Source organism: Anabrus simplex, chromosome 1 (genome assembly GCF_040414725.1).
Source record: "Anabrus simplex isolate iqAnaSimp1 chromosome 1, ASM4041472v1, whole genome shotgun sequence".
Lineage (NCBI taxonomy): Eukaryota > Metazoa > Arthropoda > Insecta > Orthoptera > Tettigoniidae > Anabrus > Anabrus simplex.
Genome location: NC_090265.1, coordinates 728488990 through 728516875, shown reverse-complemented (window position 1 = coordinate 728516875; position 27886 = coordinate 728488990). Strand labels below are relative to the sequence as shown.

General features: G+C 39.3%; 1 protein-coding gene across 1 annotated transcript in view; it reads left to right on the top strand.

Annotated features, from left to right (window-relative positions):
* Positions 1-27886, top strand: part of LOC136872674 (golgin subfamily A member 3) — a 224370-nt gene that overhangs the window by 67054 nt on the left and 129430 nt on the right. The window contains exons 6-7 of the mRNA XM_067146489.2: positions 10327-10381; positions 20411-20582. Of these exons, the coding sequence (XP_067002590.2) occupies positions 10327-10381; positions 20411-20582 (227 nt within the window). The remainder of the gene's footprint in view (positions 1-10326; positions 10382-20410; positions 20583-27886) is intronic.

The following is a 27886-nucleotide window of genomic DNA, read 5'->3' as shown; positions in this document are numbered from 1 at the left end:
ATTTTTTGAGTGACGTACAATGTGTAGGCTATAATTGGTTTTTCTTATTCCCTTTGTTAATGCTTTCTGCCACCAAGTTCAATAACAATTCACTCTCTCGGAAAGTCATATTAGATTTCTCCGTTTCTGCTCAATAGCGGACATAATTTATGCAAATTATTTGCAAACTCCGAATGGAATCAAAAACTTGTTTACAATTCGATAGTGGCGGCAGCATGTAGTCATTTGTTTTCTGTACGTCAGTATGAAAAAAAGCGGTTCAAACTGAGATTGAAACGAAAACTTAGTTTTGGTAAACCGAGATAATAAATTCTGTGGTGAATACGGAAGTGAGCGTTATCTGAAATAATGACGTATCCGAGTTTTGAAAATCTAAGATAACAGCAAAAGTTACCAACGTTGGTGAATACTGGCCTAAAATACTTCTCACACGTGGTCTCTTTTTACTGGACAGTAACACGACCGATGGTAGATAATTCTTTTCGTGCAATGTAAACACTTGAAATAGACACACCGGCAAAATCTGATATTAGTTTTGCGATACAGTAAAACATCGTTAATTCGAAGTTTTTGTAATACAGAAATAGGACTTCCAATTCTGTGATTTCAAATTAACAGCCATTTTGCAATTCAGAAATGCCAACCCTCAGCAGTTTTTGCGGATTCTGCTTTTCCGCGTACTGCCCACTACGTGATATTGTGGCTTTCCTTAAAACTCTGAATACAAAAGAATTACGATTTCACTCTATTTTCAACTGTGAAACACACCAAAGTGAGTGAAAATGTGGAAAGCTACCCCTGTACGTTCCAGAAGACGCGTTCTATCATGACGTGGAGAAATTTTGAATTTAAATTACTCTGTAAAATACGGTACTATTTAAAAAAAATGTAAAGTCAGTTTAGAATTAAAAGTCTGAATTGTTTTCTGTTTAAATATGACATGTGGAGAGTGTTTTCTTCCATCTACGGTTGCACAAAGCATAACTGTACACTCAGCATCGAAAACTAGGTGAGCCAGGAGCGTGTTGGCAACCTTGACGCAAATAAAACCCGCACCCCAATTTCGTGCCTCGAATTAAAAAAAAAATATGTGGTGATTATTCGCGTAAATACGGTACATTTCACAGGACAAAATTGTTTGTTAACGTAAAGGATTGTGTTGAATACTTGCATGAACAGCATTCCAACTTCTTTTCGGAATACACACCAATGATGGCCTGATCTGACATGATCAACAGTTGCACCCATTTGTTTAAACCATCCTATTGTCTGAAACATAAATCGTTCATTGGTACTGAGAGGTTTTAGCCTAGGAAAAATTTCCTTTGCTCGCTTTCCGCAGCAAAAGAATGCCAAAACATCAATACGATTCTCATACACTTCTCACTTCATCTTTCACTGCTGCCTGCTGTTCGCAAACTGCAAGCTGGTTACTGACAGAGTCGTGAAGGTGACCTTGTGGACGACAGCATACAGCGTTGCCACGCTTCTTCATTCACAATTACTATACTATAGCATGTTTAGATTTTACTGAGAGAACTTATGGCAGTACTGTGTGTTAACTTTCAAATCTACCGTATTTCTAGGCCATATGACTGTAGGTATGTAAAATGTTTACATAGAGAAAGTTGATTTGTTCAAAGACAGTTCTTATTGGTTGACAGGTTGCCTAAAAGAAAGTCACATAACTTGCCATTCCAGATCAGAGAATGGTTTTAAAGGAAAATTGTATAGTTTTCTTGAGTGGGGTAATATTGTCACATCTTCCTCCCAGTGTAGCTCCTTCCTTCCACCTGACCTTTCTTCTTCAGAGGTTTCTCGTGAAAACCCACAGACCTTCAAATTGTCTATTAGCCAGGTGGTAGGAACTTTCCTGTTTTGCCAGGACATTAACAGGCTGTTGGGATGCAATCTTGGCACGAGACCATAGAAAGCTATTCTCTTTTTCTTCGCACAGCCAGAGGGCCTCTGTATCTGGGAGTAGAGCTCTGATTTGTGATGTCTCTTGGGTTTCCTCATATTCCAGTAAGGAGCTAGAATCTCTCTTTCAGACTTTTTCAGGCAAGACTTTACTGTTTAGTGGTAGACACACTAGGATATACAGGGCTTCTGGGCTGTTAGTGTTTCAGCTTGAAATTGCATGCTGAGCATTATCGCTTGTTGTAGGTGTTCCAGGTCCAGCTTGTTGATTTTTGAGGAGAGGGGTGCTTTCTCTGACAAGCTGAGTTCAATGCAGTGTATAGTTAGTATTAAACTTATTGGTTACTCTATCACAGCCATATTTCATATTAATCTATAGGTTAAACTTATGCCCATGTTGTACAACTAATTTTATAAAAATATGATGAAAACAAGTCGTGTTATTCACGGTGAAATTATTTCATAAAATCCGTGGAAGCATGAGGGTGGCCATCTATGAATTAAATTCTGAACTAAGATGTGTATGTGCTGCTAAGGATTGAGTTCAAAGCTGGGTTATCTTCACTTTCGCATCAGCCTGGCTTGTGTTCGACCAAACTTTGGACACAAATTCAACAATTGAATTTTTTCTGCCTCCCATCTTGCATTTCTGTTGTGATACATTGGTGTTTTAACCTCAAACACTAGAAGCTTCCTTAGCCTACCCGGATCCTGCCATTTTAGTGTTTATGTTTGCAAACGAACTTCACTATCTTCTCACGTCCTTTAAAGATAAAAATTTCATTATATTCCGTATTGAACTGTATCACAATTAAATTGAAATAACAAATAACGTTGAATAGGTTGAACCACGTTATTTATTTCAATTTAATTCTCACTTCATAGCACTTCACTAATTGGTTAGTTTTGCAAAATTAATTTTATGGAATAGTACTTGTCCTATTCTATGAAAAATTTCATCAAAGGTTTTATAAAACTTGAATTTGACCTTGAGCAACAGAAATTTTATAATAAATTATTGTACAATAAATTTGGAGGAAAATTTTACTGTGAACAACTGGCATTAGCTCATTTTTTCAGCAATAAAAACTTGAAAATTACATATACAACAATAGAAATGTTTGTAAAATGTCTGAAAATTGAAGTTTACAGATTTAATAATCACTTGTGCCATTATTACTAGAATGTCATTGTATAGGTTAAAATTTCAAAAATTGCTTGTACTAATGTGAAAGAGAAATGATATGGTTACCATCCAAGTATATAATTTGAAATTTGTTCATTATTTTGGGACTAACTCCAGTGGCTCCTCTCTGTAGTGTGTTTGTAGTTCTCAGCTGCTTGTATACATTACTCCACTTATAACACAGTTTGAAGCTTCTTTATTATGTTGTAGTATAAGCACTTCAGCAATTGGTCATTGAGAGTTTACATCATTTTTGAGCATTGAAATGAGAAGTAGAACTAATACTTGAATGCTGTTAGTAACAGTAGTGAACTCCAATAACTTACTTCCAATCTCTCTCCTCAGTTAACAGCAGCCAGAGAACATTACTTGTACTTACGCAGGCTCCCAGGCATACAGTTCCTACTTGTTACTCCACATATTCCCCACACAACAAATGGAGTGCTATGGTCCATATGTTCGTAATTCCTTGGCAAGTTGTTAGGGTCACAAAGAAAACTTATAAATGAACATTTTCATTGGAAATTGTATTCTAAATCCAAACATGCAACATTTATAACAGTTTTGCTTTTTATTACATAAAAATCTTTTCCTGGAAAAATTCTATAGTTGTGAAGAAAATCCATTGGAACTTTTTAATAGAAAATTACATTTTGGGTTCCATTTTTAACAGTTCGGGTAGCATATACACTCCTAAAGGTCCCGGATGTAACTCTTCCGGCTTGTTCTATTTTGTTATAACTATCTGCTTTCCTTGTTAATTCATCAAAGGGCTATTAGTGCCAGGAGTGTCAGAGGACATGTTTGGCTCACCTGGTGCACCCATGGGTGACATGCACATCTGGATGTTAAATGATGATGGTGATACACAAGGGAGGGTGAAATCCGGTGTCGGCACATAGCCCACTCTTGTTGAATAACACCAAGGAGTCTGCTCAAGGCTTAACGTCCCCATCTGATGCACGAGTCACATCGACAGCATCGTATGCTCTCACTCCATATGGACACTGCGGAGAGGTGTGTAATTTTAACACACAATGTAATGATTACAGATTGTATACCACCACCTCTCACACCCTGCCGGCCAGCATTGTGAGAACAAAAATGTTTTCCACCACTATAGATGGGAAAATATGATTTACTCGTAATTAAATTTAGACTGAAAAACACTTCACATATCTCTTTTAAACATTATCTTCTACTTGATACCTTATTTAAACACCTTTGCCGGGCTGAATTGCTCAGCCAGCTGAGACGCTGGCCGCCTGACTTGGCAGGTTTCGTTCTGAATCTGTCCAGTGGTATTTGAAGGTGCTCATATACGTCAGCCTCATGTCTGTAGATTTGCTGACACATAAAAGATCTCCTGTGTGACTAAATTCTGGCATCTCGGCATCTCCAAAAACAGTAAAAGTAACGTAATTAGTGGGATATGAAGCCAATAACATTATCTTTATTGGCTACATAGGACCACTTGAGTCTTCCATGTACACTTTTTCTTTGGAGGTTGTACTGTTTGAATCTTCTTATCTGCCCAGTACTTCTTCATTCATTCTGATCGCAGTATTCTTAATTCGTCTGAAATCTCTACAGGCCTCCTATGTATCATTTCAGATGAAAATTTGTGATTCTTAACAAGGGTGGTAGTTTTATTCTTGTTCTCTACATCTGTAATTTCGAGTCCGTTTTGAGATCCTCTTGAATTTCTTTGATCCTGTGTCCTCCTGTCTTCTTTCCCATATTTCTCATCACTTGTCATAAAATCCTGTTTTCTGGTAATCGTAAGATGTGAAAGAAATGAGAGGATTCCTTTCTTCATTGTGCTGGTAACTGGGTCAATCTCTCGATAGACAGTTTCATAGGGGAGGATTCTCCAGACTCCTTCAACCTGGTACTTAGTATTTATGCAAGTTCTAATAATTCTTCTTTCAGTTTTGAGGAGCTGATCAATTCATTTTTAATTTGGAACAAGGTTCTTCAAGCATAAGTGGCTTCGGGCAAAGTTACAGTTTTGTAGTGTTGGATCTTACTGTTTGTTGACAAGAATTTTTTGTTATAAGTTGACCAGGTTAGAAATTGTGCTTTTTTCATTTTGTTGGTTCTATTTATCCATGTTGCTTTCTCGCTTAAGTTGTGCATAATGATTTCTCCAAGGTATTTAAATTGTAGGACTGTGTTAATTTTTTGATAATTTATGATGATTTGGTTTATGTCGAGGGGTTTCAGTGGCATGATCTCGGAGTTTTCTCAAAGGATATTTGTAATCCTATTTTTAATGCAATTTTCTGGAGAGTGGTGATCTGAGCACAGACTTCTTCCATGTCAAGGGCTGAAAGAACTAAATCATCTGCAAACCCTAGGCAGGTTGTCCTTCTTGAGAGTTTTGCTCCAATTTTGATTTTAGGCTGGTTTTCTTTTACTAAATTTTCATGATGCAATTTAGAGCCACATTGAAGAGCAATGGGGATAATCTGTCACCTTGTCTGAGGCCTGTATTTATTGTAAAAGCATTTGACATTTCTCCCCTGGACTTTACCTTTGAAATTGTGTTGGTTAGTTAATTCAATATTTTTTTTAAAATTTAGGACGAAGGCCATATGATCTGAGGATTTTTAAACGAGTGGGGTCTGTGTATACTATCATGAGCCTTTTTTGAAATTTATGAAATAAACAGCTGTTTATTTCTGTATTTGTAATATTCCATTATTAGTTTCAGGCTGAGAATTTGGTCTGGGAACCTTCTGTATTGGCAAAATTCTTTGTATTCTCCAAGTTGTGGTTCCAGAATGTTTTTTATCCTATTGTAAATTATGCGGGCGATAGTTTTGTAAATCCAGTCCAAAAGAGTTATTCCTCTGTAATTGTCTGGATTAGTTTTATCTTGGATGGATTATGCCCGAGGTCCAGTGTTTTAGGATTTTCTCTGTGATCCACATTTTGACTAGATGCTGATGTAAATTTATGACTGCTGGTTTCCCTGCCTTTTTTCTGGTTTCTGCAGAGACTAGGTCTTCACCACATGCATCATAATTTTTTAGTTTCTTAATTGCGAATTCCACCTCATTGATAGTTGGAGGATCCATTAGATCTGGTGTGGTTCAAACGGGTGTGTCAGTATTTAATTCCAATTTTTCCAGTGGGTCATTGCAGTTTCAAAGTTTGTTGAATGTCCCTGAGAGGATCTCTGTATTTTCTTGTTTACTGTGGGCTAACCTTCCTGATTTATCTCTCAGCATTAATATTGGGGGCTGATATTTTTTAAGGTATTTACCAAAGGTTTTATAATAATCTCGTGATTTTTTGTTAAAACTCTCCTCTAACCTTTAAAGGTATTTTTAAGATGTTTGCGTTTGGTTTGTCTGGTGATTTTATGGGTTAACTTTCTTTGTTTTATTAGTTCTAAATTTGATTTGTCTGATTTTTAGGCTTGATGATTTATCTAAGCTTGATGTCTTCCCTCAGTTGCCTGGTCACATTCTTCATCCCACCATTCATGTTTTTTTCCTAGGATTTGTTGGACCTAACTCTTCTATCAATTTTAGTTTGGTGGTCAGTTCTTCTAATGTATTAGTGTTGACAGATCCTTCTCCTATTTTCCTGTAGCACTCCCTATTATTTATTAAGGTGGTAGGGTCAAATTTTTTTCTATTTTTATTTGAAGGTATTTTCTTAACCCTTTGGAGTTAATTTTATTTTGATCTTAACAACATAGTGATCTAACCCTGAGTCTTCGCCCCTTAGAACTTTGACATTGTAGATTTCACTATGGTAAAATTTATCCATGCCAGTTCTTGGAAATCAGGATGTCTCCAAGTTTTTAATTGGTGAGGTTTCCTTTTAAAGTATGTTGATTTTGAGATTAGATTGTGGTTTCTGCATAATTCAACCAATGTTTGACCGTTTTGATTCGTACTCTTATATGCTGGCCATTACCCAAGGATATCTTGGTACCTTCTTTCTTGTCCCAAATCGCCAAGGAGAATTTTAACGTGTGATGGAGGTATGTTCATTAAAGTTTGATCCAGGAGATCCCAGAATTTTTGTGCTTCTACTTTATCCTTTAGTGTTATTTTTCTGATTAGTGGGAGCATGTACATTGATAATTGTATAGATTTTATTTACAGATTTCAGGCTTAGTATTGCAAGTCTGGGGGATTGAGGTTTAAATTCCTCATCTGAATCTATGATTTTGAGATTTATCAGAAATCTATTACCAAACTGCAAACAGTTTTCCATCACTCGTTTTCCAGGCATTCCCTTGTGATTCTGTTCGATCTTGATCACTATTCCATATTTCTTGAATGGCCATGATTAGAATTTTATGTTTGTCCATGATGTCAGTGACAATCTTTAATTTTCCAGTTTGGCACAAAGAGTTAACATTGTGTGTCGAGAAGAAAGAGATTTGTTTGTTTAATTCTTTGAAGTTTTTGTATAGATACTGGCTGTTTAGTTTTCTGATGCTCCGATCATCATAATCTTTCGAATGACAGCCCACCACATCCGAATGCTGTCTTTTCTGCAATACATGATTGCAGTCAGTGAAATTCTTCTTCAAAAGACTTTTCATGGTCACCTTGAGATGAGGATAAATCCTCCAGTTACAATTCTAAATGTTATTTAGAAAAGTGAAGATGAGAGACGAAGGATGATTTTATGAAATTGTGAAGAAGGCTTTCTGCCTTATTTCATCCTAGTTGTTCAGGACTGGGACATTGTTGTTTTCTCGCCAACACTCGGGTAGTTAGCTGATTGCAGTGGTTTCCCACTGGGCATTGGCGTCGCCACATCCCTACAAACATATTTATTTTCAATGTTTTGCTGCATTTTTTTCAAACTTTGAATAATGTTTTGATCTGACTAAAACTTTTTAATTATTAAATATTTTTTTAAACAGTGGAAAATGGAGGAAATGGGTCAAAACAAGCTAAGCTACAAAATTTAATTACTGACTAGTGCACACATGTATAGAGAAAAAGGAACAACTAAAAATATTGTTAATATTAATCCAATTTGCTCGTCTCACTCTTGCCCACCTGATGGCTATGATTAAAGGCATTGAAGTCTTTATAGTCTAACATCGTGGTTAGCCAGTTGGAATCCTGTTGGTTGAAAAAAATTTCACCAAACACTAGATTGCATGCCAAAAGCCTGGATTCAATTCCAAATCTCTCCGCAGTGCTCGTATAGAGTGAGGGTATATCATGCTGTTGATGGTGATTCGTCGATTGGATGGGTGTGTAAAGCCTTGAGCAGACCTTGGTGCTATTCAACAGGAGTAGGCTATGTGCTGGTAATGGGTTTCACCCTGTCACTTCCTACTGTCATATATTTTGTCATTCATTTCATTGCGTTGACTCCTCTGATCAGCTTGATGTCTGGAAGGGCATCCAGTCTAAAAACTAGCTACGAAGATTCATCTCACTTCATACCCGATCCGTAGTGAATTACTGGGTAGCACTCGCATGTATACAAGGGTTTGACATAGTAAATGTATTCTCACTCTTGACGTTCTTCTGAAATATCATATTTCACTCCCAAACAGTACTAAGCTCTACGCTTTTATTTATTTATTTAATTTATTTATTTATTTATTTATTTATTTATTTATTTATTTATTTATTTATTTATTTAATCGTGTCAGAAACATACAGTATATCTTACAATAATATCAGGACAATAACAAATCTAGTACTATAACCATTAATTATTTCTGATGATGGCAGGTAACGATGTGATTAAGCTCTACATAAATACAAATTTAATTAAATGTGGTGTGACCACTATGCAGCTAATTCACATGCTTTCTTGGTAGCGTCGATCACATTCTGGAGAGAGCAAGTAGTTGGACACAAGTTACAAACAAGAAGATATTTGGGAGTGAAGCAGTGTTCTAATATTTTACCTTCCCAAATCACTTGCAATTTTCTTGCTGTCTGTCGAGTTTTCAGGTGAAAAGAACAGACTTGTTTTTTTATTTTATGGGTTTGGCTTTAGTTGGTTTTCTTGGTAATAACCACTTAGAATTTGTAGAGCATGGGAGAGCTTCTCTTCAGCAAGTTCAAATGTTTCCTCTTGAGCTGCCAGAGCGACATCATCTGCATAAATAAAGCTCTTTGTCCCTTGTGGGCGAGGCTGATCATTGGTGTAGATGTTAAAGAGTATAGGAGCTAGCACACTCCCTTCTGGAAGGCCATTCTTTAAGTTCCTCCATCTACTCCTCTGGCCTTGGAATTAAACAAAAAAAACTTGTTCTGTAGAAAGTACTCAATCATTTGGGTGAGTTTATAGTCCTTAGTTATACTGTGCACTTTACGAAGCAGTATACGGTGATTAACTGTATCGTAGTCTGATGTCAAGTCAACAAGAATTACTCCAGTGACTTTGTTGGTTTCATAGCCGTCTTCGATATATTGTGTGAGGTGCAGTACTTGGGAAGTACAACTTCTCCCTGGTCGAAAGCTGGCTTGTTCTGGTATGAGTAGTGGGTCTATCACTTCAGATAGTCTGTCCAGAATCATTCTTTCTAAGATTTTGTATAAATGGCACAGCAAAGAGATTGGTGAAGCTGATTCCTGCTCGTGGTGCCCTGCATAGGTAGTCGGGACTGAATTTCCGTTACCTAACTGAACGCCAGCATTCCAGAAACAACACAATTCATGTAAGCTCTACACTAACAACATCAGATGTTCCTTTGTAATTTACATATCTGTATATTTCTGCTAGAGGTAAGCAAATTTTTCTTCAGGTAGCTTTCCTCATTTGGATGGTCCCCTTGTTTTTTATTTTTCCAGGCTAAGTAGTAATATTCATTTACTTTAAGGTTTCATTTCCTAACTTGTATTTTTAACACAGTAGATTTCCTTTGACTTCATTCCATTACCTTTGTTTTATATTTATCTTGCACTCATCTTGGACTGCATCCGTACTATTCAGAAACTCTGAATTATTGAATAATTTGAAGTTAATTGACAAGTTCTAAGTTCTCTTTGAATGCTTGGAATGAGGAAGTTCAAATTAAATTTTAACAAAATTACATTCTGATGATCAACGGGAAAGAAATGGACAATGAATTTTGAGCTGAGTTTCAATGCCTTAAATGTCCATACTTTGAGCGACACTGATGTAAACAACCGATGGCTTCGAAGTGGTTATACTGTAGTGATGTCTGCTAATGATAGTATATGATTGTTTGTCCTTGTCCACTAACATGTCTACAGTTATCTGAAGCATTGGCAGAGCTTGAGGAGCGGGAGACACAGTTAAAACACTTAGGTGTGTAAGTGAGTAAGTGCCATGAGCATGTACTGTACACTTCACTTGCACCATTGTTATTGTCCTTATTTTTGCATGTGACACACCAGTCAAGCACTCTTGTCATTGTAGTGGCCTATTCAGTATTCTGTATTTAACTGTTTACACTGTAATGTTTTCTGCTAGTTAACAAAGGTAAGTGCTTTCACAGACCACTAAGATGGGTTAGAAGTTACTCATCAAAAGTTATTGCAAACTAGCTGTTGTTTATATGTTGTTGATGGGTTAGTTTTTTGTAAGTTAAGAACTTCATGTTTTACCTGTATTGACATGTAATCAGGAGAATAGGTATGAGGTTATCCATCTTTCAATACACTACGAGTAAAATGACACTATTTAAGGGACCAGTGGTCATCCTCAGCCGTATAATTCTAAACATCGGCAAGTTATACAATGTACAATCATTAAAATCCCTTACTGTATACATTATCACAAAACAGAAAACACACATTAAAATATATAATAACAAAATAGAAAACACTGAAAACACCATATTAGAAATTCAGATAAAAGTTTTATCCAATCTTACGTAACCAGGTTGGACTACAATGTAATGGTCTGTAGGAGTAGGTTACCTTGCATATTCAGAGTAACAAGTGTTCGAAATGTTGACCACTTTATAGTGTTCATTGAAATTTTGCCATTACAGAGCATGTGACATACATATTAATTTGACCGTACGTTCTCTATAAATTAGCAACAGTTCAACGTACACTTCATAGGAATACATCGTGAGGAAATGAATAAGTGCTGTCGTGTGACCTGGTAGGTGTGTGCGTTGGATTTGGTAGATTGTGGATTCGAATCCCATGTTGGCCATCGTGAAAAATGTTTTCCTCCGTTTCCCATTTTCACTACCAGGCGAATGGCGGGAGAGTACCTTAATAAAAGACCAAGGCCGATTTCCTTCCCAATCCTTTCCCCACCCCTCCTTAGGGGAAAGACGCCAAATCAGAGCGTACCCCTTAAAACCAGCAGCAAAAAAAATTAATTGTTGTATTTTTGTGACTGCCTCTGTGGTAGTAGTGGTTAATGTGATTAGCTGCCACTTCTGGAGGCCCGGGTTTGATTCCCGGCTCTGCCACGAAATTTGAAAAGTGGTACAAGTGCTGGAACGGGCTGCACTCAGCCTTGGGAGGTCAATTGAGTAGAGGGGTGTTCAATTCCCTCCTCAGCCATCCTCATAATGGTTTTCCGGGGTTTCCCACTTCTCCAGACAACTGCCGGGATGGTACCTAACTTGAGGCTAGGGCCGCTTCCTTCCCTCTTCCCTTCCAGTCTTCCCATCCCCCACCACTACAAGGCCCCTGTTCAGCATAGCAGATGAGGCTGCTTGGGCGAGGTACTGGTCCTCCTCCCCCGTTTCATCCCCAGACTCAAAGTCTGACGCTGCTGAGGCGGTAGAGGTGGGATCCCTCGCTGAGTCCTTGCTGGAGGGTAAACGGATAAAGAAAGAAATATTATTGTATTGGCTAAATACTTGCATGTTGTTATTCATTAGTTTTAATATTAAATCATGTTATAATAGATGAATAAAAATTGTGTTACAAATACTATGTTTACCATTTCCATCTGATATTGAAGTTGCCTCTTGTTCAAAAGTATTGCAATATGCTGGATTCAAACCACTAAGCTGCCGACACACATCTTCAGCTCTTATCCGATTCAGCCACGAAGTCAACAAGTTTAGTAATTAAGTATGGCCGGTCCACCTTGAAAGTTAACATATATGTCAAAGTCTTCAATGAAGGTTTACAGTGTTCTTTAACTTCCTTACGTTACAGAGCATGTGACATAACCTATTAATTCAATCGTATTACAGGTACCTGTGTTATTTCAAGGTGCAGTAAACCGCATGTTTACTAAATGGACCTTAGTATTTGGTGCAGAATTGTGCATAGTAGTGTTTCCTTTTCATAGGCCCATGGATCAATTTACAGTGATGTGATGACACACAGTTAGGTGAGAGGCTTAGCCTTATTGACCATAAGGAGAAATTTCAATAAGATGTACAATATTATAGGTTAGGATCCACCTTTCAATACTCCGTAATAAGATGGTAAAAAGTAGTTACAACCTGTTTAATGGGACCGGTTTCAACACATTTTAAGTGTCATCATCAGCCAATTTGCGGAGATCTTAAAACAACTAGCACATTGAATACAGGCAAAAAATTAACATTGTATCATAACGTAGCAATTCAGTAAATGTTCAAAACACATTGAACATTTACTGAATTGCTACGTTATGATACAATGTTAATTTTTTGCCTGTATTCAATGTGCTAGTTGTTTTAAGATCTCCGCAAATTGGCTGATGATGACACTTAAAATGTGTTGAAACCGGTCCCATTAAACAGGTTGTAACTACTTTTTACCATCTTATTACGGAGTATTGAAAGGTGGATCCTAACCTATAATATTGTACATCTTATTTCTCTATTCAATACGGAACAATAATGAAGTTTTTAACTTTAAATGAGAAATTTCAAGTTATTTGGTGTACATAAAACTAAATTATAAGGATCTTTAGGTTGTACATGTTATTTGGGTTGCCTGTCTCTGATAAAATAAGGGATTGGTGAACCACCCGTTATATTTTAATGCGTGTTTTATGTCTTGTGATAATGTATACGGTAAAGGATTTTAATGATTGTAAATACATCGTATAATTTGCCGATGTTTAGAATTATGAGGCTGAGGATGACCCCTGGTTGGGTTGAAACCGGTCCCTTAAATAGTGAATTGGTCTAAAATCTCGTCATTTTATTTATAGTGTCTTGAAGGGTGGATAACCTCATACCTATTCTCCGGGTTAGTTATTGTAATTGCAGTAAGGGTGAGTATAATGTTATTGTTGACTGTCTCTGGCTTTCATCGTTTGTTCGTCCCTCATCAAGTGAGCATTCGTTCACTTTTTTTTCCTTCTTGTTTCGTTAATCATATTTATTATCATCTTGATGCCACTATTTTGCAGCTTATAAAAGAAACAATCACAACAATTCATTACCATTGCAAGTGAACAATATTTCCACGTTAATGATGCTTTCCATCAACCTATCAATAAAAATCTAAATCTGTGAATATTTCCAGGATTATATTTAATAGAGTAAGTTGATTGGAAATTGTATTTTGTTGTGTGCACTTTTAAGAATGAAATATATTTGGAGATGTTTGTAAGTTATCTCTGTTATTGCTCCTTATACAGTCTCGGCATTGGGACTGGGGAAAAAACGTATGCTGTAGGCCTACAGCATTTCAGAGTTACAAAGCTTTTGTTTCATGTCTGTTGAATCAGAAAAAAGACCAGATAACACAGTGAAATTGTAATAATTTTAGTGCTTTATTGTCCTTCTCGTGAGTACATAGTACATGAGATGAAATCAACAACTTCAAAATCCAGTGGATGATATGGTCATTGGGAAGAATGGATGCAAACTTAACGGACAACATTGTTGTGCTCTTTGGTCATCCTTAAAGCCGACATGTAAGATCGATGTACGTTAGCAACAGGCAGTGGTCGAGTTGAAATAAGTACCGTACTCTTTTAGGACTGGTGAACTGGAGAAATCAAATTAATTTACATATTAAAATTTAAAGTGAAACAAAACTCGTCCATTTAGTTTCTTGTGAACGCCTCTTCTAATTGTATTCTTACGAGTGTGGCTGACCCTCAAACATTTTGACTGCACAATACCATCACAATAAGCTATGTATGGAATACGTTCAGTATGTGCGTTTATTAACAAAGCATGAGTCGTGCAGGTAGACAATACACTGAACATCACAACAAGTGGCGCATCGCTTTCTGTCTAATAGCCACAAATTTGCAATATCTCCAAAAGTACTCTCCTGATTCGCAAAGTAATCACATAACTAAATTTGTCATTCTATTCTTTATTGTTCTTTTGGGTGAAATAGGTATAGTCCCATTTAAAAAACTAAGTTTCTACCTGTTTCTTGGTAATAACATATGTGATCGAGAGGATTAAGACAGTACTTTATGAGCCCCATAATACAGTTTAAGAATTTAATCTTTAACGGATCAGAAGATATGAGATGGACATCTATTTTAGTGCTGGGAGTATCCAAGGACATATTGCTAGAGATCGGGCCAGCTAGGAAGACATCCGGTGAGGGGAAGTGTGCGAGTGAGAAAGGAGAGCCGTGGGAGCGAGAACGCTGACTTCCCCTTCTCGCTCAGTGTTGTGGCGACGTACAGTTGACCCGAAATATTTGTTATAACTAGGGCCCGGATTTTTAGGTTCTTAAAAACAACGTTTTAGTTTTTTAATAGCTCAAAATAGTTTTTTTTAGTTTTTTATCCTCCTGAAATAGTTTTTAATGATCATTTCAATCATTACTAAAGTTATACTATTCATTCAAACTTTTCTTGCAGTCGCTTAAGTGCTGCTAGTATCCAGTAATCGGGAGATGGTGGGTTTGAATCCCACTGTCGGCAGCCCTGAAGATAGTTTTCCGTGGTTTCCCATTTTAACACTAGGCAAATGCTGGGACTGTACCTTAATTAAGGCCACGGCCGCTTCCTTCCCATTCCTAGGCCTTTCCTATCCCATCGTCGCCATAAGACATATCTGCGTTGGTGCGACGTAAAGCAAATGATGACTTGCCTTTAGGCATCGCTACTTCTGAGATTCGCAAGCTTCTTAAACTGCCTTCAATAATAACTTGATTTATAGGGAAAATTAATTTTAGTCTTTCGCATAATAGTGTGTATAGAGCTAAACAGCCGTAGCTGGCGGTAGTCGACCGTACACAATGAAATGAAATGTCGTATGGCTTTTAGTGCCGGGATATCCCAGGACGGGTTCGGCTCGCCAGTTGCAGGTCTTTCTATTTGACGCCAGTAGGCGACCTGCGCGTCATGATGAGGATGAAATGATAATGAAGACAACACATACATCCAGCCCCCGTGCCGTAGGAATTAACCAATTAAGGTTAAAATCCCCAACTCGGCCGGGAATCGAACCCGGGACCCTCTGAACTGAAGGCCAGTACGCTGACCGTTCAGCCAACGAGTCGAGCCGTACACAATGAGAGATGCACTGAAGCTGGCAAGTTAGGCGGGCTTGTACCTGCTAGATACAGGTCAGTGAACGGCAGGGGGTTGTCTCTTGATTTGTGCTGTACCCTAGTGGAATAGTATCGTATCACGTTGTTTCGCTCTCATTAGTTATACTTGCAAACCACTTCCAGTTCCAAACCATGAAGTCATTTCAAAAAGTCGTGCATAATGTTTATTTTTTTAAAAATCATTCAATTTCATTAATATTTGGTACTTCTATTTCAAAATAACGTAATACTGTCTTGAATAGCCCATCTAGTTTTTTTAGGTTTTAACGTCTTATTTAGTTATTTTTAGGTTTTATAAGATTCGAGTAATTTACTCCAACGATAATCAAATGGATAAGTAAGTTAAAATACTGCAGTTAGCTAGCAAGGAATAAAATAGTTTATAACCTAAAAATCCGGGCCCTAGTTATAACTGGCATGTAACACTCCGCAGATTTTCAGTTAGTGGAATTCCCTTCCGGCTGAAAATAACACACATACCTAGCCGAAATGAATGCATTTAGAAGTGTTAGAGATGACAGATAGATTGAAGGAGTTAGAACATAATTTAACCTCTTATTACATTAGCTGTCAAAATCCTGTCCGTGTATCAATTTGCGTAGTCCTTATTTTTAAATTATAATTTGATTTAAAATTAACTTTACGACGCTGTAAATGTGCAGTGTAGAATATGGTTTGCTATAGCACCAGCCTTCATAACCTAAGCCACGTCATGTAAAATAACTCGATAATAATAATAATAATAATAATAATAATAATAATAATAATAATAAGTTACAAGAACATTGAAAGCTCTCAGATACTATGCGAAGAAAGAGGATACATTTTTACGGTCATCTTCTCCTCGGAATGAACTCTATGATTAACCGAACAAATCTTGACTTCTTCCGTAACCCAAAACAGAACCGAACTGGTTTAAAGAAACTGAAAAAGACTTGGTAGAATTAAAAATAACAGAAAAATCACTATTCGGTAGAACAGCTAAAGTAATAAGTAAAGAAGAAAACATAACGTTTCAAAACAAATCTACATTAAAAGCCACATCTATTATCTTGGAAGACGAGGAGATACGAAGATCAGAAAGAAGGAAGAAATACTGGGCACTAAGAAAAGAACAACACACAGAGAAAGAATTGATTCAGCATACCCCAAAGAGGGTGAAAGGAAATAATAATAATAATAATAATAATAATATCGGCCTCTGTGGTGTAGTGGGTAGCGTGATTAGCTGCCACCCCCGGAGGCCCGGGTTCGATTCCGGGCTCTGCCACGAAATTTTAAAGTGGTACCAGGGCTGGAACGGGGTCCACTCAGCCTGGAGGTCAACTGAGTAGAGGTGGGTTCCATTCCCACCTTAGCTATCCTGGAAGTGGTTTTCCGTGGTTTCCCACTTCTCCTCCAGGCAAATGTCGGGATGGTACCCAACTTAAGGCCACGGCTGCTTCCTTCCCTATTCCTTGTCTATCCCTTCCACTCTTCCCATCTCCCATCAAGGCCCCTGTTCACATTAGCAGGTGAGGCCGCCTGGGCGAGGTACTGGTCATTCTCCCCAGTTGTATCCACCGACCCAATGTCTCACGCTACAGGACACTGCCCTTGAGGCGGTAGAGGTGGGATCCCTCGCTGAGTCCGAGGAAAAAAACCGACCCTGGAGGGTAAGCAGATTAAGAAATAATAATAATAATAATAATAATAATAATAATAAGTACTTTTGTTTTAAGGCGAAAAAGCAGTGTTAGACTATATGATCGTTTGTCCCTAGCTCCTTAATGCCAATGTTTTGTTGTAAAATAAGAAATGTGACTTAACGATATGATATGTATGATTATATAATTGTTCTCGGGTACAGAAACAAAATATAATTCATAAAAGGAAACACCATAAAGGGTCTACATATGCTGAGTAACAACGTATGTATACGAAGATAACTTAAATGGCACTAGAAGTAATAAAATAATGACATTATAATTATTCACAAATGAGCACATTCTTGTTTTGTTATGTCCACTACATCTCTTCAATTCCACTGAGTCCTCCGTCATCATTTCTGTCGTCCTCACCGGATGACGTGTCGTCGGCTCCCAGCTGGATCGCAAAGGACTCCAAATGTCTTTAAAATGTTCCCCATCCCTAATGTTCCAGTCATCGGCGGATATTGACACGAATTTCTGTCAAGTGAGTTACTCTACGTCGTCAATAGTGAAGGTGACGTTGTGAGAAGCTACCCAGTTCTTCACTTTTGCCCACATTATTTCAATACTTTTTAATTCAGGGTGATATGGGGGCAGTCGAATTACCGAGTGTCCGTACTGTTCCATGAGTTAATCTAGGACGTAGGTTTTGTGTGCCGGCTTGTGCAATTTGATAAGCTCATAAAACTCGTGTTTGTACATCGTCTCACGGCATGGAATGTTCCTATTCACTAGCCAAATCATCGTCACTTTCCGAGAGCTGGAGGTTGGAGCACGATCTACTTCCTTGTTGTGATATGACGCGTAGTCAATTACGAGAACACTGCGAGGTGGAAGTTATCTTTCATACCGGTACTCTTAAAAAAAAAGTCACTATTCATGTCATCACGGTAGTCGCCACTTTTGCTGCCAGACTTCCAGATTAGCAGACAGTTCTCGATGGAACCCATTGCACCGCCAGCATGTACAACTATCCTCCGCCCGATACTGGGCATTTTTTAATAAACAAACCTTTTGTGTTTTATGTCATGTTTTTCCATTAGGATGCGCTTGTTAGTCTTAGCTTTTTTCTGATGATATCCTAATGATCGAAGAATTCGCTTGACGCTAGTTATGGATCCTTTGAACTTTAAGTCTTTACCTAACTCTACACGAATTTTTGAAACTGTAGGTAAACATTTTTCATCTAAATTAAATTTGCTAACAATATGACATACATCACCTTCGTCAAAGTCGTCCAATCCAGTAATATTCTTTGTGCGCATTCTGTTTTTGTTTGGTGTTTCAAACAGACTATCCATAGGTTTTCCTAATTCTTTCGTTTTTCGCTCTTAATCCGTACCAAATAACTTTCTGACACTCCAACAGCTGCTGCTACTCTTTCCTGCACTTTTTTTTTACAATCTATCACAAACTTTTCTTCCATTGCCTCCCTTTCCATAAAGTTCAAGATTACTGCACGAGTCTGACTCTTTAGCATCTTACGATGCAGGCTACTTTTAACGTCTTCCATGCTGTCACAGATAGGCCTAACGTACACCATCACTAACCACAGTTACCACTCAACGGGAAATTAGAAAGCAGAGCGCGGCAGCTGAGTGTAAACTTATGCACTGCGCTGTCCTTGTAGCAGGAGCTCTGTTAGGAGGGGATACGCTACGCGAGATAGTCCAAAGTGCGCACGCGCTCCCAGATGTCTTCCTACCTGGCCCGATCTCTACTACGAATCCTTGAAAAAAAAAATTACAAAATTGTTAATAATAAAAATGTTAAGACTTTAGCAGTCATGAAGTTAACAGCGTTTGGCCTGCCACGCCTCTCCAAGACTCTGGCGGCTAGCGCACCTCCTTTGTTAGGCAGTTCATGATTGAGAAGGCCTAAAGAGCTTGAATGCTTTCAAATTTGCAATTGATGAAATTAATTTATGGTTCTGTTTTGGGAACTTAGTTTTTGAAATAAAAATGTTATTTGTTTAATGTCCTTCAGTTGCTATTAAGAGATACCAGGATGTTGTGATGTCTAAAGTAAGACAGTGGCATTCGTAGTTACAATACTCTACAAATATTTTGAGCTAACTGAACCGTTTGCAAGGACATATCTACCATGGCAAAATTTCCTACGGCTGGTTTAGAAGAGAAAGTAAGAATCATCTGTATTTAGCATGACAATAGTCTTCATAGATGAGCTCTCTCCTCCTCAGCCCATTTTTTCCAGATCTATTTCTTAGCGAGCCTCGCAGGAGAGGTGGAAGAGCTGTATTATTCACAGATGAGGACCTTCTCAATTCGTAGTCAGATTTTTGAAGGGCAAAAGAAGTACATTCGGCATTCGTGTCGTGCGGTGTCAGCATGTAAAAGATCTCTAACACGTTTGGTGTTTGCCGAACAAATTAATTAAGACAGTTTATAGATCGCCCAATAAAGATCTATTCTTGTGTGCCATCTGGTAGAGGAAAATGGAAAGTTAAATTGACATTCAGGCAGCCTAGATGGCGTCAAATCAAAATGCGTGCATACATTTGCTGAGGCCGTATGATGATTATTATTATCATCTTGAGGGATCTTCAGTCTTTTGGAAATGGGGAAACTAGATAAAAAGAAGATAAAGTAAAAAAAAAAAAAAAAAAAGGAAGTTGCAGGTGTAGAAGGCAAGGCATACGGGGCTTTTCGATGAAGAAATGGAACCCATCAGTTTTTTATATATGTAATGGAGAAGTGGAGACCCTCTCCACTGACAAACTCACTAGGAGAAACTTCCTCTTTTGGTTTCATGTTGGTCCTTGTCTCTTCTTCCTGATGACTTCTTGCCCATAATTACCTCTCTCTGTATTATCCTTTGAATTTGTTCCTACCTTTATTATCCTTTGAATTTGTTCCTACCTTTTTTCCTAGCATTCTGTCAAATTATATCTATACATTTTATTGTTCCCTTTGTAATGCATATACCATTATGATGAAATGATCAAGAATTATAGTATGAAGAGGCTGGGGTTACTAAGTTGAGAAGCCAAAATCTCAGTCATATATTCCATTATTTGTTGTCTCCTGCTGTTGAATTTTTTTTCCCTGGATTTTCTAGCTGCTTCTTTGTAACCATTAAGATTATTATATTTTTATGCCTGTTACTGTAATGCATGGTTGTTTGCATGTGTTGATTGTTCTGATAGCACTGTGAACTGAAAATGTGTCCACTTCGTACTTCTGTAGTGAACAGTGGGGAGCAAGCGGTCCAGTCCAGCATCAACCTGCTGTGGCCAAGTTTTCGCCCAAGTGACTCTCCCCGCCCCTCGTCTCGGAGAAGCTTGTCCCTGCAGGCTCGGGGCGACTCTCCAAGAGACAGCCTCAAACGCTCAAACTCCCCGCGTAGTTTAAGCAAGGGGTCAGTAAGGCATGTTCCGAGTTTCATATACACCCTTTAATAAGTTGATTAATACTGTAAAATCTCATCCAACATGATAATGGTGGTTAAACACAAAATTGGTTCTCATTATACACAGTCTGATACAAAAAGTTAAGTACCAAGAAGGAATGGTCCAATATTACCCCATTTCAGTATACATGCATTCCACTGATGTGTGAGTAAATTAGTTTTAGTTTTACAAGGATCTGTAATGTGTAGAATGCCCACCACAGTGCATTTGTGATGGCACCGTCCTGTTGTTAAGTTGTTACCAGTCAGCTGCTGTGAGTCAGACAGTTAAGCAAGACGTGCAGAGGGGACTATATATGAAGCACCCACGATGCCTCGCAGACGCGTTAGACAGCCTTTCCTCCAATTGACAACATTTGACAGACGCCACATTGTGGGACTGCATGAGGCTGGTTGGTCATATCGTGCAATTGCCAGGCATGTGGGCCATTCAGATGTCACTGGCCCGAGGTTCGATTCAATGGGTACATGAGGACACCCAATCACGTGCAGGTTCGGGTCGACCGAGAAACGCCACCCCGAAGGAGGACCGTTGTATGGTGCACAAGGCATTGCAGTATCCCATAGCTTACGCATCCGCGAACATGTACTGGAAACTCTACAACATCCTATGAGTTCCCGCACAGTGTCTCGACGACTCGCAACCGCCAGATTGGGGTCCTACCGCCCCATGCATCGGTTGCCATTGACACCAGAACACGCCTGCACTTGGAGTGGTGTCCTGCCCGTGAGCCACGGGCAGAGGACAACTGGCGTCGCATCATGTTCAGTGATGAGTCCCACTTCTCCATAATCTCCAATGACCATCCTGTCCGACTCGTTGGCTGAATGGTCAGCGTACTGACCTTCGGTTCAGAGGGTCCCGGGTTCGATTCCCGGCCAGGTCGGGTTAATTCCAATGGCCCGGGGGCTGGGTGTTTGTGCTGTCCCCAACATCCCTGCAACTCACACACCACACATAACACTATCCTCCACCACAATAACACGCAGTCACCTACACATGGCAGATGCCGCCCACCCTCATCGGAGGGTCTGCCTTACAAGGGCTGCACTCGGCTAGAAATAGCCACACGAAAAAAAAAAAAAAATGACCATCCTGTGCGGGTTTATCGGCGTCGGGAGCAGAGGGTAGATTGCCCGTGTTGTGGAAAGACACACAGGCGTAAATCCCTGCCATCATGGTGTGGCGAGCCATAGCATGTGTTTAGATCACCTGTAATAGTGCTTCAGCAGACTTTGATGGTACAGCGATACGTCACAGGCATTCTGCGTCCGCTTGTCCTGGGGCATTGTTCCAACAAGATACAGTAATGCACGTTCACACATAGCACGTTTGTCCATGGACTGTCTAAAGCATGTTAAGGTCCTCCTGTGGCCAGCAAGATCCCCGGATCTCTCCATCATTGAACATATGTGGGATGACATTGGAAGGGGAATCCGTCCGCGTGTCAACCTGTGGGATCTGGAGGGACAGTTGAAACAACTGCAGATGAACTTGCCTCAGGAGTGGATCCAAAGGCTGTCTAACACCATTCCGAACCACATAAGGGCATGCATTGCGGCCAGGGAGGGTGCGACACCCTACTGACCTAGTGCCAACATTCCACCTGTAATTCTAGTGGCCTTGTCTCTTTCATCCCATATTGTAATCAGTTCAGTAAAGGCACATGGTCTTTCAGCATATGTAGTTTCATTCACTTTCAAGCACTCCGTCAGGGTACTTGACTTTTTTTGTTAGGCGGTGTATATATTCATTGTTAAGATGATAAGGGATCAGGAGTGATAATATTCGTGAAAAATAGAATTGAGATCAATCAAAGATGAAGGCAGAAAAGGAGATAAATGAGATGGAGATGAAAATGTGTTGTCCTTCCTCTGCCTTCCTTCCCCCTCCCCATTTCAGACTACTACTCTCTCCACCCTCATCCTCACTTCAGTTCTCTTCTAAAACTACTACTTTTTTTTTTCACCTTGTCCCAGATATTTGGGATCACTGGAGCCAAGTGGCACATTTCAGGTTTTGGTTTGGGGTTTAAGGCTGGATGCCTCTCCTGACACAGTGTGATTTTTCAGGTGAAAATTCCATCCTGAGATCAACCGGTAATCAAAGACAATAGCTTATGCTCAGCACTCCCTCGTATTCTCTTCTTTTCTGTCATTAATTCTATATCATGAATATTCACTCCCACCTTCTTTTAATGACCTTGTCAGCTTTTTGTTCTAATACACGCCCAATGAAACCTCAGACTCGGGCAGAAATCATGATGTGAGCTACAACTTAGAATATAATAGCACATGGTGAACCATCTGGTGAGGAACAAGAGTATCACTTCATCAATAGAGCAACAACGATCAAGTGAATTCAACATATCATTGTTACAGCAGTCATAGTCGTGGATGGTCTAGTTTCTGTCCTGATAAAGTAAAGCAGTCTTTGTGAAATGTAAATATTCCTTGTTTTTCTTTTTCACACAGCAAAATCATAAAAGGTAAGTAGATCTGGTTCATAAAACTCCAGTTAAATATTCTGAGTAGGTTTATAATTCTACTTGAGTTTATTTTCGTGATTCGTAAAGAATTAACTTTAGTAGATGATGATTGTTGTTTAAAATGGCATAACTCCTAGATTATCAAACCTTTTAGTAGATTAGCCTGTGGGATGGCTTATAATGTTATATGAGGTCGTGTTTATGCATGAACTCAACAAGAATGTGTCTTAGACGTGAAGCTTCCAAATTATGTAGAATTATTTCGTTCTTGTTCCGGGTTGAACCGTGCTGTTGTTTTCTGTACATTACGCACAGTTTGCCAACGTTTCAAATACATTGCAGTATTCTTTGTCGAGGCGACTGAAATACCCCTGTTCGATCCGAGGTAATTAGTCTCCCAGGCAGTAATCACACTACAAGAGTGGTTCCTGCCCTTATTCTTATATATCCTAGACTTTCTGGTTGATGTAAGCCCCTTGACTGTCTGGAGAGAATTCTGAAAAGTATGTGTCACAGCCCAGTACTGGGACTTGCCCGCACTGTTATGTAATTCGAGGTTCATCCTGCGTGTTTTGTTGTGGTCTGCATGTCTTAATCTATGTATGATAGGCATCCAAGAATTGCTGATTTTATGTCCTTCTAAATTCATATTGTTCGGGTGTTTCTTGATTTCGATAGCCTCACGGATTTTCCTTTCCAGATTCCAAGGGATGGGTGCTAGGATCTTGGTTTTGTCAAATGATATTTCATGTCTTGCTTCATAGGAATGCTTGGCTACAGCTGAAATATCTGTGTTTTGGTTCTTGGTGTAACGGATGTGTTCTTTTTGGCGGATAGAGATCAGACATTTTGTTTCACCAACATAGCACATTCCGCAGCTACATTAAGTGTGGTATACTCCAGAAGCCTGTAGTTCTGTTGTGTCTTTTACTGGTGGTAGATAACGGGTTAGCTTCTTTTGTGGTTTATAGATGGTTTTTATGCCGTGTTTATCCAGTATCTTGCCGATCCTGCTGTAGTGTTTCTAATGTATGGAAGTATCGCTGTTTTCGGGCGAGTCAGTTCTTCTTTCCCGTTATTTTCTTCTACGGCGGCCTATTCTTTTTCTTCTGATTTTCTAAAGACTCTGATGTGATTGAGCGAGTAGCCATTTCTCGTGAGGTGTTCTTTCTCTTCTTTGAGGTGTTCTGTGTGTGATATCGCTATGGCCCTGTTAAACAGTGATATTAGAACAGCCTGCTCTTGTGATTGCTAATGATGAGAAGAACCACACCGGAAGCTAGCCCTTTATCTACCACCAGTAAAAGACACAATAGCACTACAGGTTAGTGGAGTATACCACATTGAAAGTGCTATGTTGGTGAAACAAAACATCTGATCTCTACCCGCCAAAAAAGAACACATCCGTCACACCAAGACCCAATACACAGATATTTCAGTTGTAGCCAAGCATTCCTAAGAATATCATTTGACAAGACCAAGATCATAGCACCTATACCTTGAATCTGGAAAGGAAAATTCATGGGGCTATCAAAATCAAGAAACACCTGAACAATATGAATTTTGAAGAAGGATATAAAATCGGAAATCCTTGGATACCTATCATATATAGATTAAGACATACAGACCACAACATAAACACGCAGGATGAACCTCCAGTTACATAACAACGAGGGCAAGCCCCACTACCTGGCTGTGACACATACTTCTCAGAATTCTCTCAAGACAGCCAGGGGGCTTACGTCAGCCAGAAAGGCTAGGATATATAAGACCAAGGTCAGGAACCACTCTTGTAGTGTGATTGCTGCCTGGGGGACTGATTACCTCGGATCAAGTAGGGGTATATCAGTCGCCTTGACAAAGAATACTGCTATGTATTCAAAACGGCGGCAAACTGTACATAATGTACAGAAAACAACAACACGGTTCAACCCGGAAAAAGAACTAAATAATTCTACACACCGTGGAAACTTCTCTTCTAAGGTACGTAACCTTTACAGGGAGGATATTCTCAAAGCAGTTCGACAACCTTCGAAAGAAGATGAGTAACTACCTGGCTCGACTCGCCTTTCTGAAATGCTGCAAAGACAACAGCATTATACAAGCATGCGTGAGACTGAAATATCACACCAAGACCCGACAGACAGAGAGTATTCTTCATGAAACCAGCATGAAATTTCTCAGGGAACGGATCAGGGACACCAGACAGGCTCTGGACCACCTCAACAATAAATTATTTCACCTACACTTGGAACTTGCCAGCACTTTCTCTTTCTTAATGACTGGACCAAGTTAGACAGCATTAGCAACACACAATCTCAGCGTACACTGGATCTAGCCAGTGCCAAACAAAACAAGAAATTTGACCGCCTCCTAATAAAACAAAATCCGAAACCATCTGATTCACTGCAGAAGAATGTATTAATCTCGCAGATAAGCCACTCAGTGAACCTACTACTTCAGCCTTGAAAATAAGGACTCAACTATGCAGTAGCTCCTAGTAGGATACCAGTGGAAGAAGTAATTAGCCAGTATTTGGGAGATAGTGGGTTCGAACCGCACTGTCAGCAGCCCTGAAGATGGTTTTCCGTGATTTTCCATTTTTACACCAGGCAAATGCTGCGGCTGTACCTTAAGGCCACTTCCTTCCCACTCCTAGTCCCTTCCTGTCGCTTTCATCGCAATAAGACCTATCTGTTTTGGAGCTATGTAAAAGCAACTTGCAAAAAATAAAAGAAATTAGCAGGGTTGAAATTGCAATCAGACACCTCCCTATCGAATCTGCAGAAGAGATCAGACAGGATATATCATGTCCACTGAGAACCACAAATTCGCCATCGACCAAATTTGACCAAAGAAGAAATTCATGCCCTCAAAACACTACGCCAAGATACGGAAACAATAATCTTGCCCGTAGATATAGGCAACGCTACAGTGATAATGACACGCACCGACTACACACTGAAAATAGAATGATTACTCACAGATTCTACATACAGGAAAATAAGAAACCCTACCAACCGCATTAAGAATAGACTCCACGGACTAGAAATAAAAAGAAGAAAATTCTTGTATTCCAGCCGAAATACAGAAGAAACTGATTTCCTCGGACCCAATGCTTCCTAAATTGTACGGCCTCCCAAAAATCCATAAAGAAGGCATACCTCTGCGACCTATCATGAGCGCTATAGGATCTCCGACGCACGATATCGCCCGTTACCTAGCAGGACTACTTCAGCCACATGCAGGACAAACTGAAACCTACGTGACTCCCGACATTTCATGCAACTCCACGAGGACAAATCAATCGAAAGAGCGGACTTATTAGTAAGTTTTGACGTCGCGTCACTTTTCACCAAGGTGCCGCTAACAGAAGTATTTCTGCTATTAGATCAGAAACTTCCAGAAGACCTGTCAACACTAGCTAAAGAATGGCTTAATGCCACCTATTTCTACTTCAGCAGGGAGTTCTACGAACAGACAGATGGGGTCGCCGCTCTCTCCAATAATAGGAAACATGTAATTGGAACACTTTGAACAGAAAGCCTTAGCCACATCTACCCTGAAACCGAAAAGTTTTCTCCGTTATGTGGATGACACGTTTGTGATCTGACCTCACGGGAGCAATAACCTGCAGCTATTTCTCGACCATCACAACTCTATTCACATAAATATTCAGTTCACCATGGAAATCGAAGTAAATGGAAAACTACCATTCCTGGAAGTCCTAGTAAAATGCAACATGAATGGGAAACCCACACATGCAGACAGGTACCTGCATGCCTCTTCTCATCACCACCCACCACAAAAGTAGGCTGTTTTAACATCACTGTTTAACAGGGCCATAGCAATATCAGACTCAGAACACAGAGCTCAATAACTGCAGTCGCTTAAGTGCGGCCAGTATCCAGAATTCGGGAGATAGTGGGTTCGAACCCCACTGTCGGCAGCCCTGAAAATGGTTTTCCGTGGTTTCCCATTTCCACACCAGGCAAATGCTGAGGCTGTACCTTAATTAAGGCCAGGGACGCTTCCTTCACACTCTTAGCCCTTTCCTATCCCATTGTCGCCATAAGACCTATCTGTGTTGGTGCGACATAAAGCAGCTAGCAGACACCGAACACCTCGAAGAAGAGAAAGAACACCAAACAAGAACCCTCAGGAGAAATGGCTACTCGCTCAATAACATCCGACGGGTCTTTAGAAAATCAGAAGAAAACAAAGAAAAGGGCGCCGTAGAAGAAAACAGCGGGAAAGAAGAACTGGCTCACCCCAAAACAGCGATTCTTCCATACATTAGAAACACTACCGACAGGATCGGCAAGATACTGGATAAATACGACATAAAAACCATCTATAAATCACACCGGAAGCTAGCCCGTTATCTATCACCAGTAAAAGACACAATAGAACTACAGGCTCCTGGAATATACCACATTGCATGTAACTGCGGAATGTGCTATGTTGGTGAAACAAAACGTCTGATTTCTTCTTCTGTGAGTCTGTCTTGAGACAGGTATCAACTGGACAGCCTCCATGATTCTCTGTCCTGAGCATCTTGCTTCATTTGTTCATAGCTTCTCCCTTGTTTGACATCTGTTAAAATTCCAAACCTTCTTCCTTTTCTTCCATCTATTTTTTCCTCCATCACTCTCTGTTGAAGACAATTTCTACATAGTATGTGATTCAACCAGGATATTTTCCTTCTCCTTATTGTTTTCAACAGGCGTCTCTTCTCTCCTACTTTTCTTAGCACCTCATCAT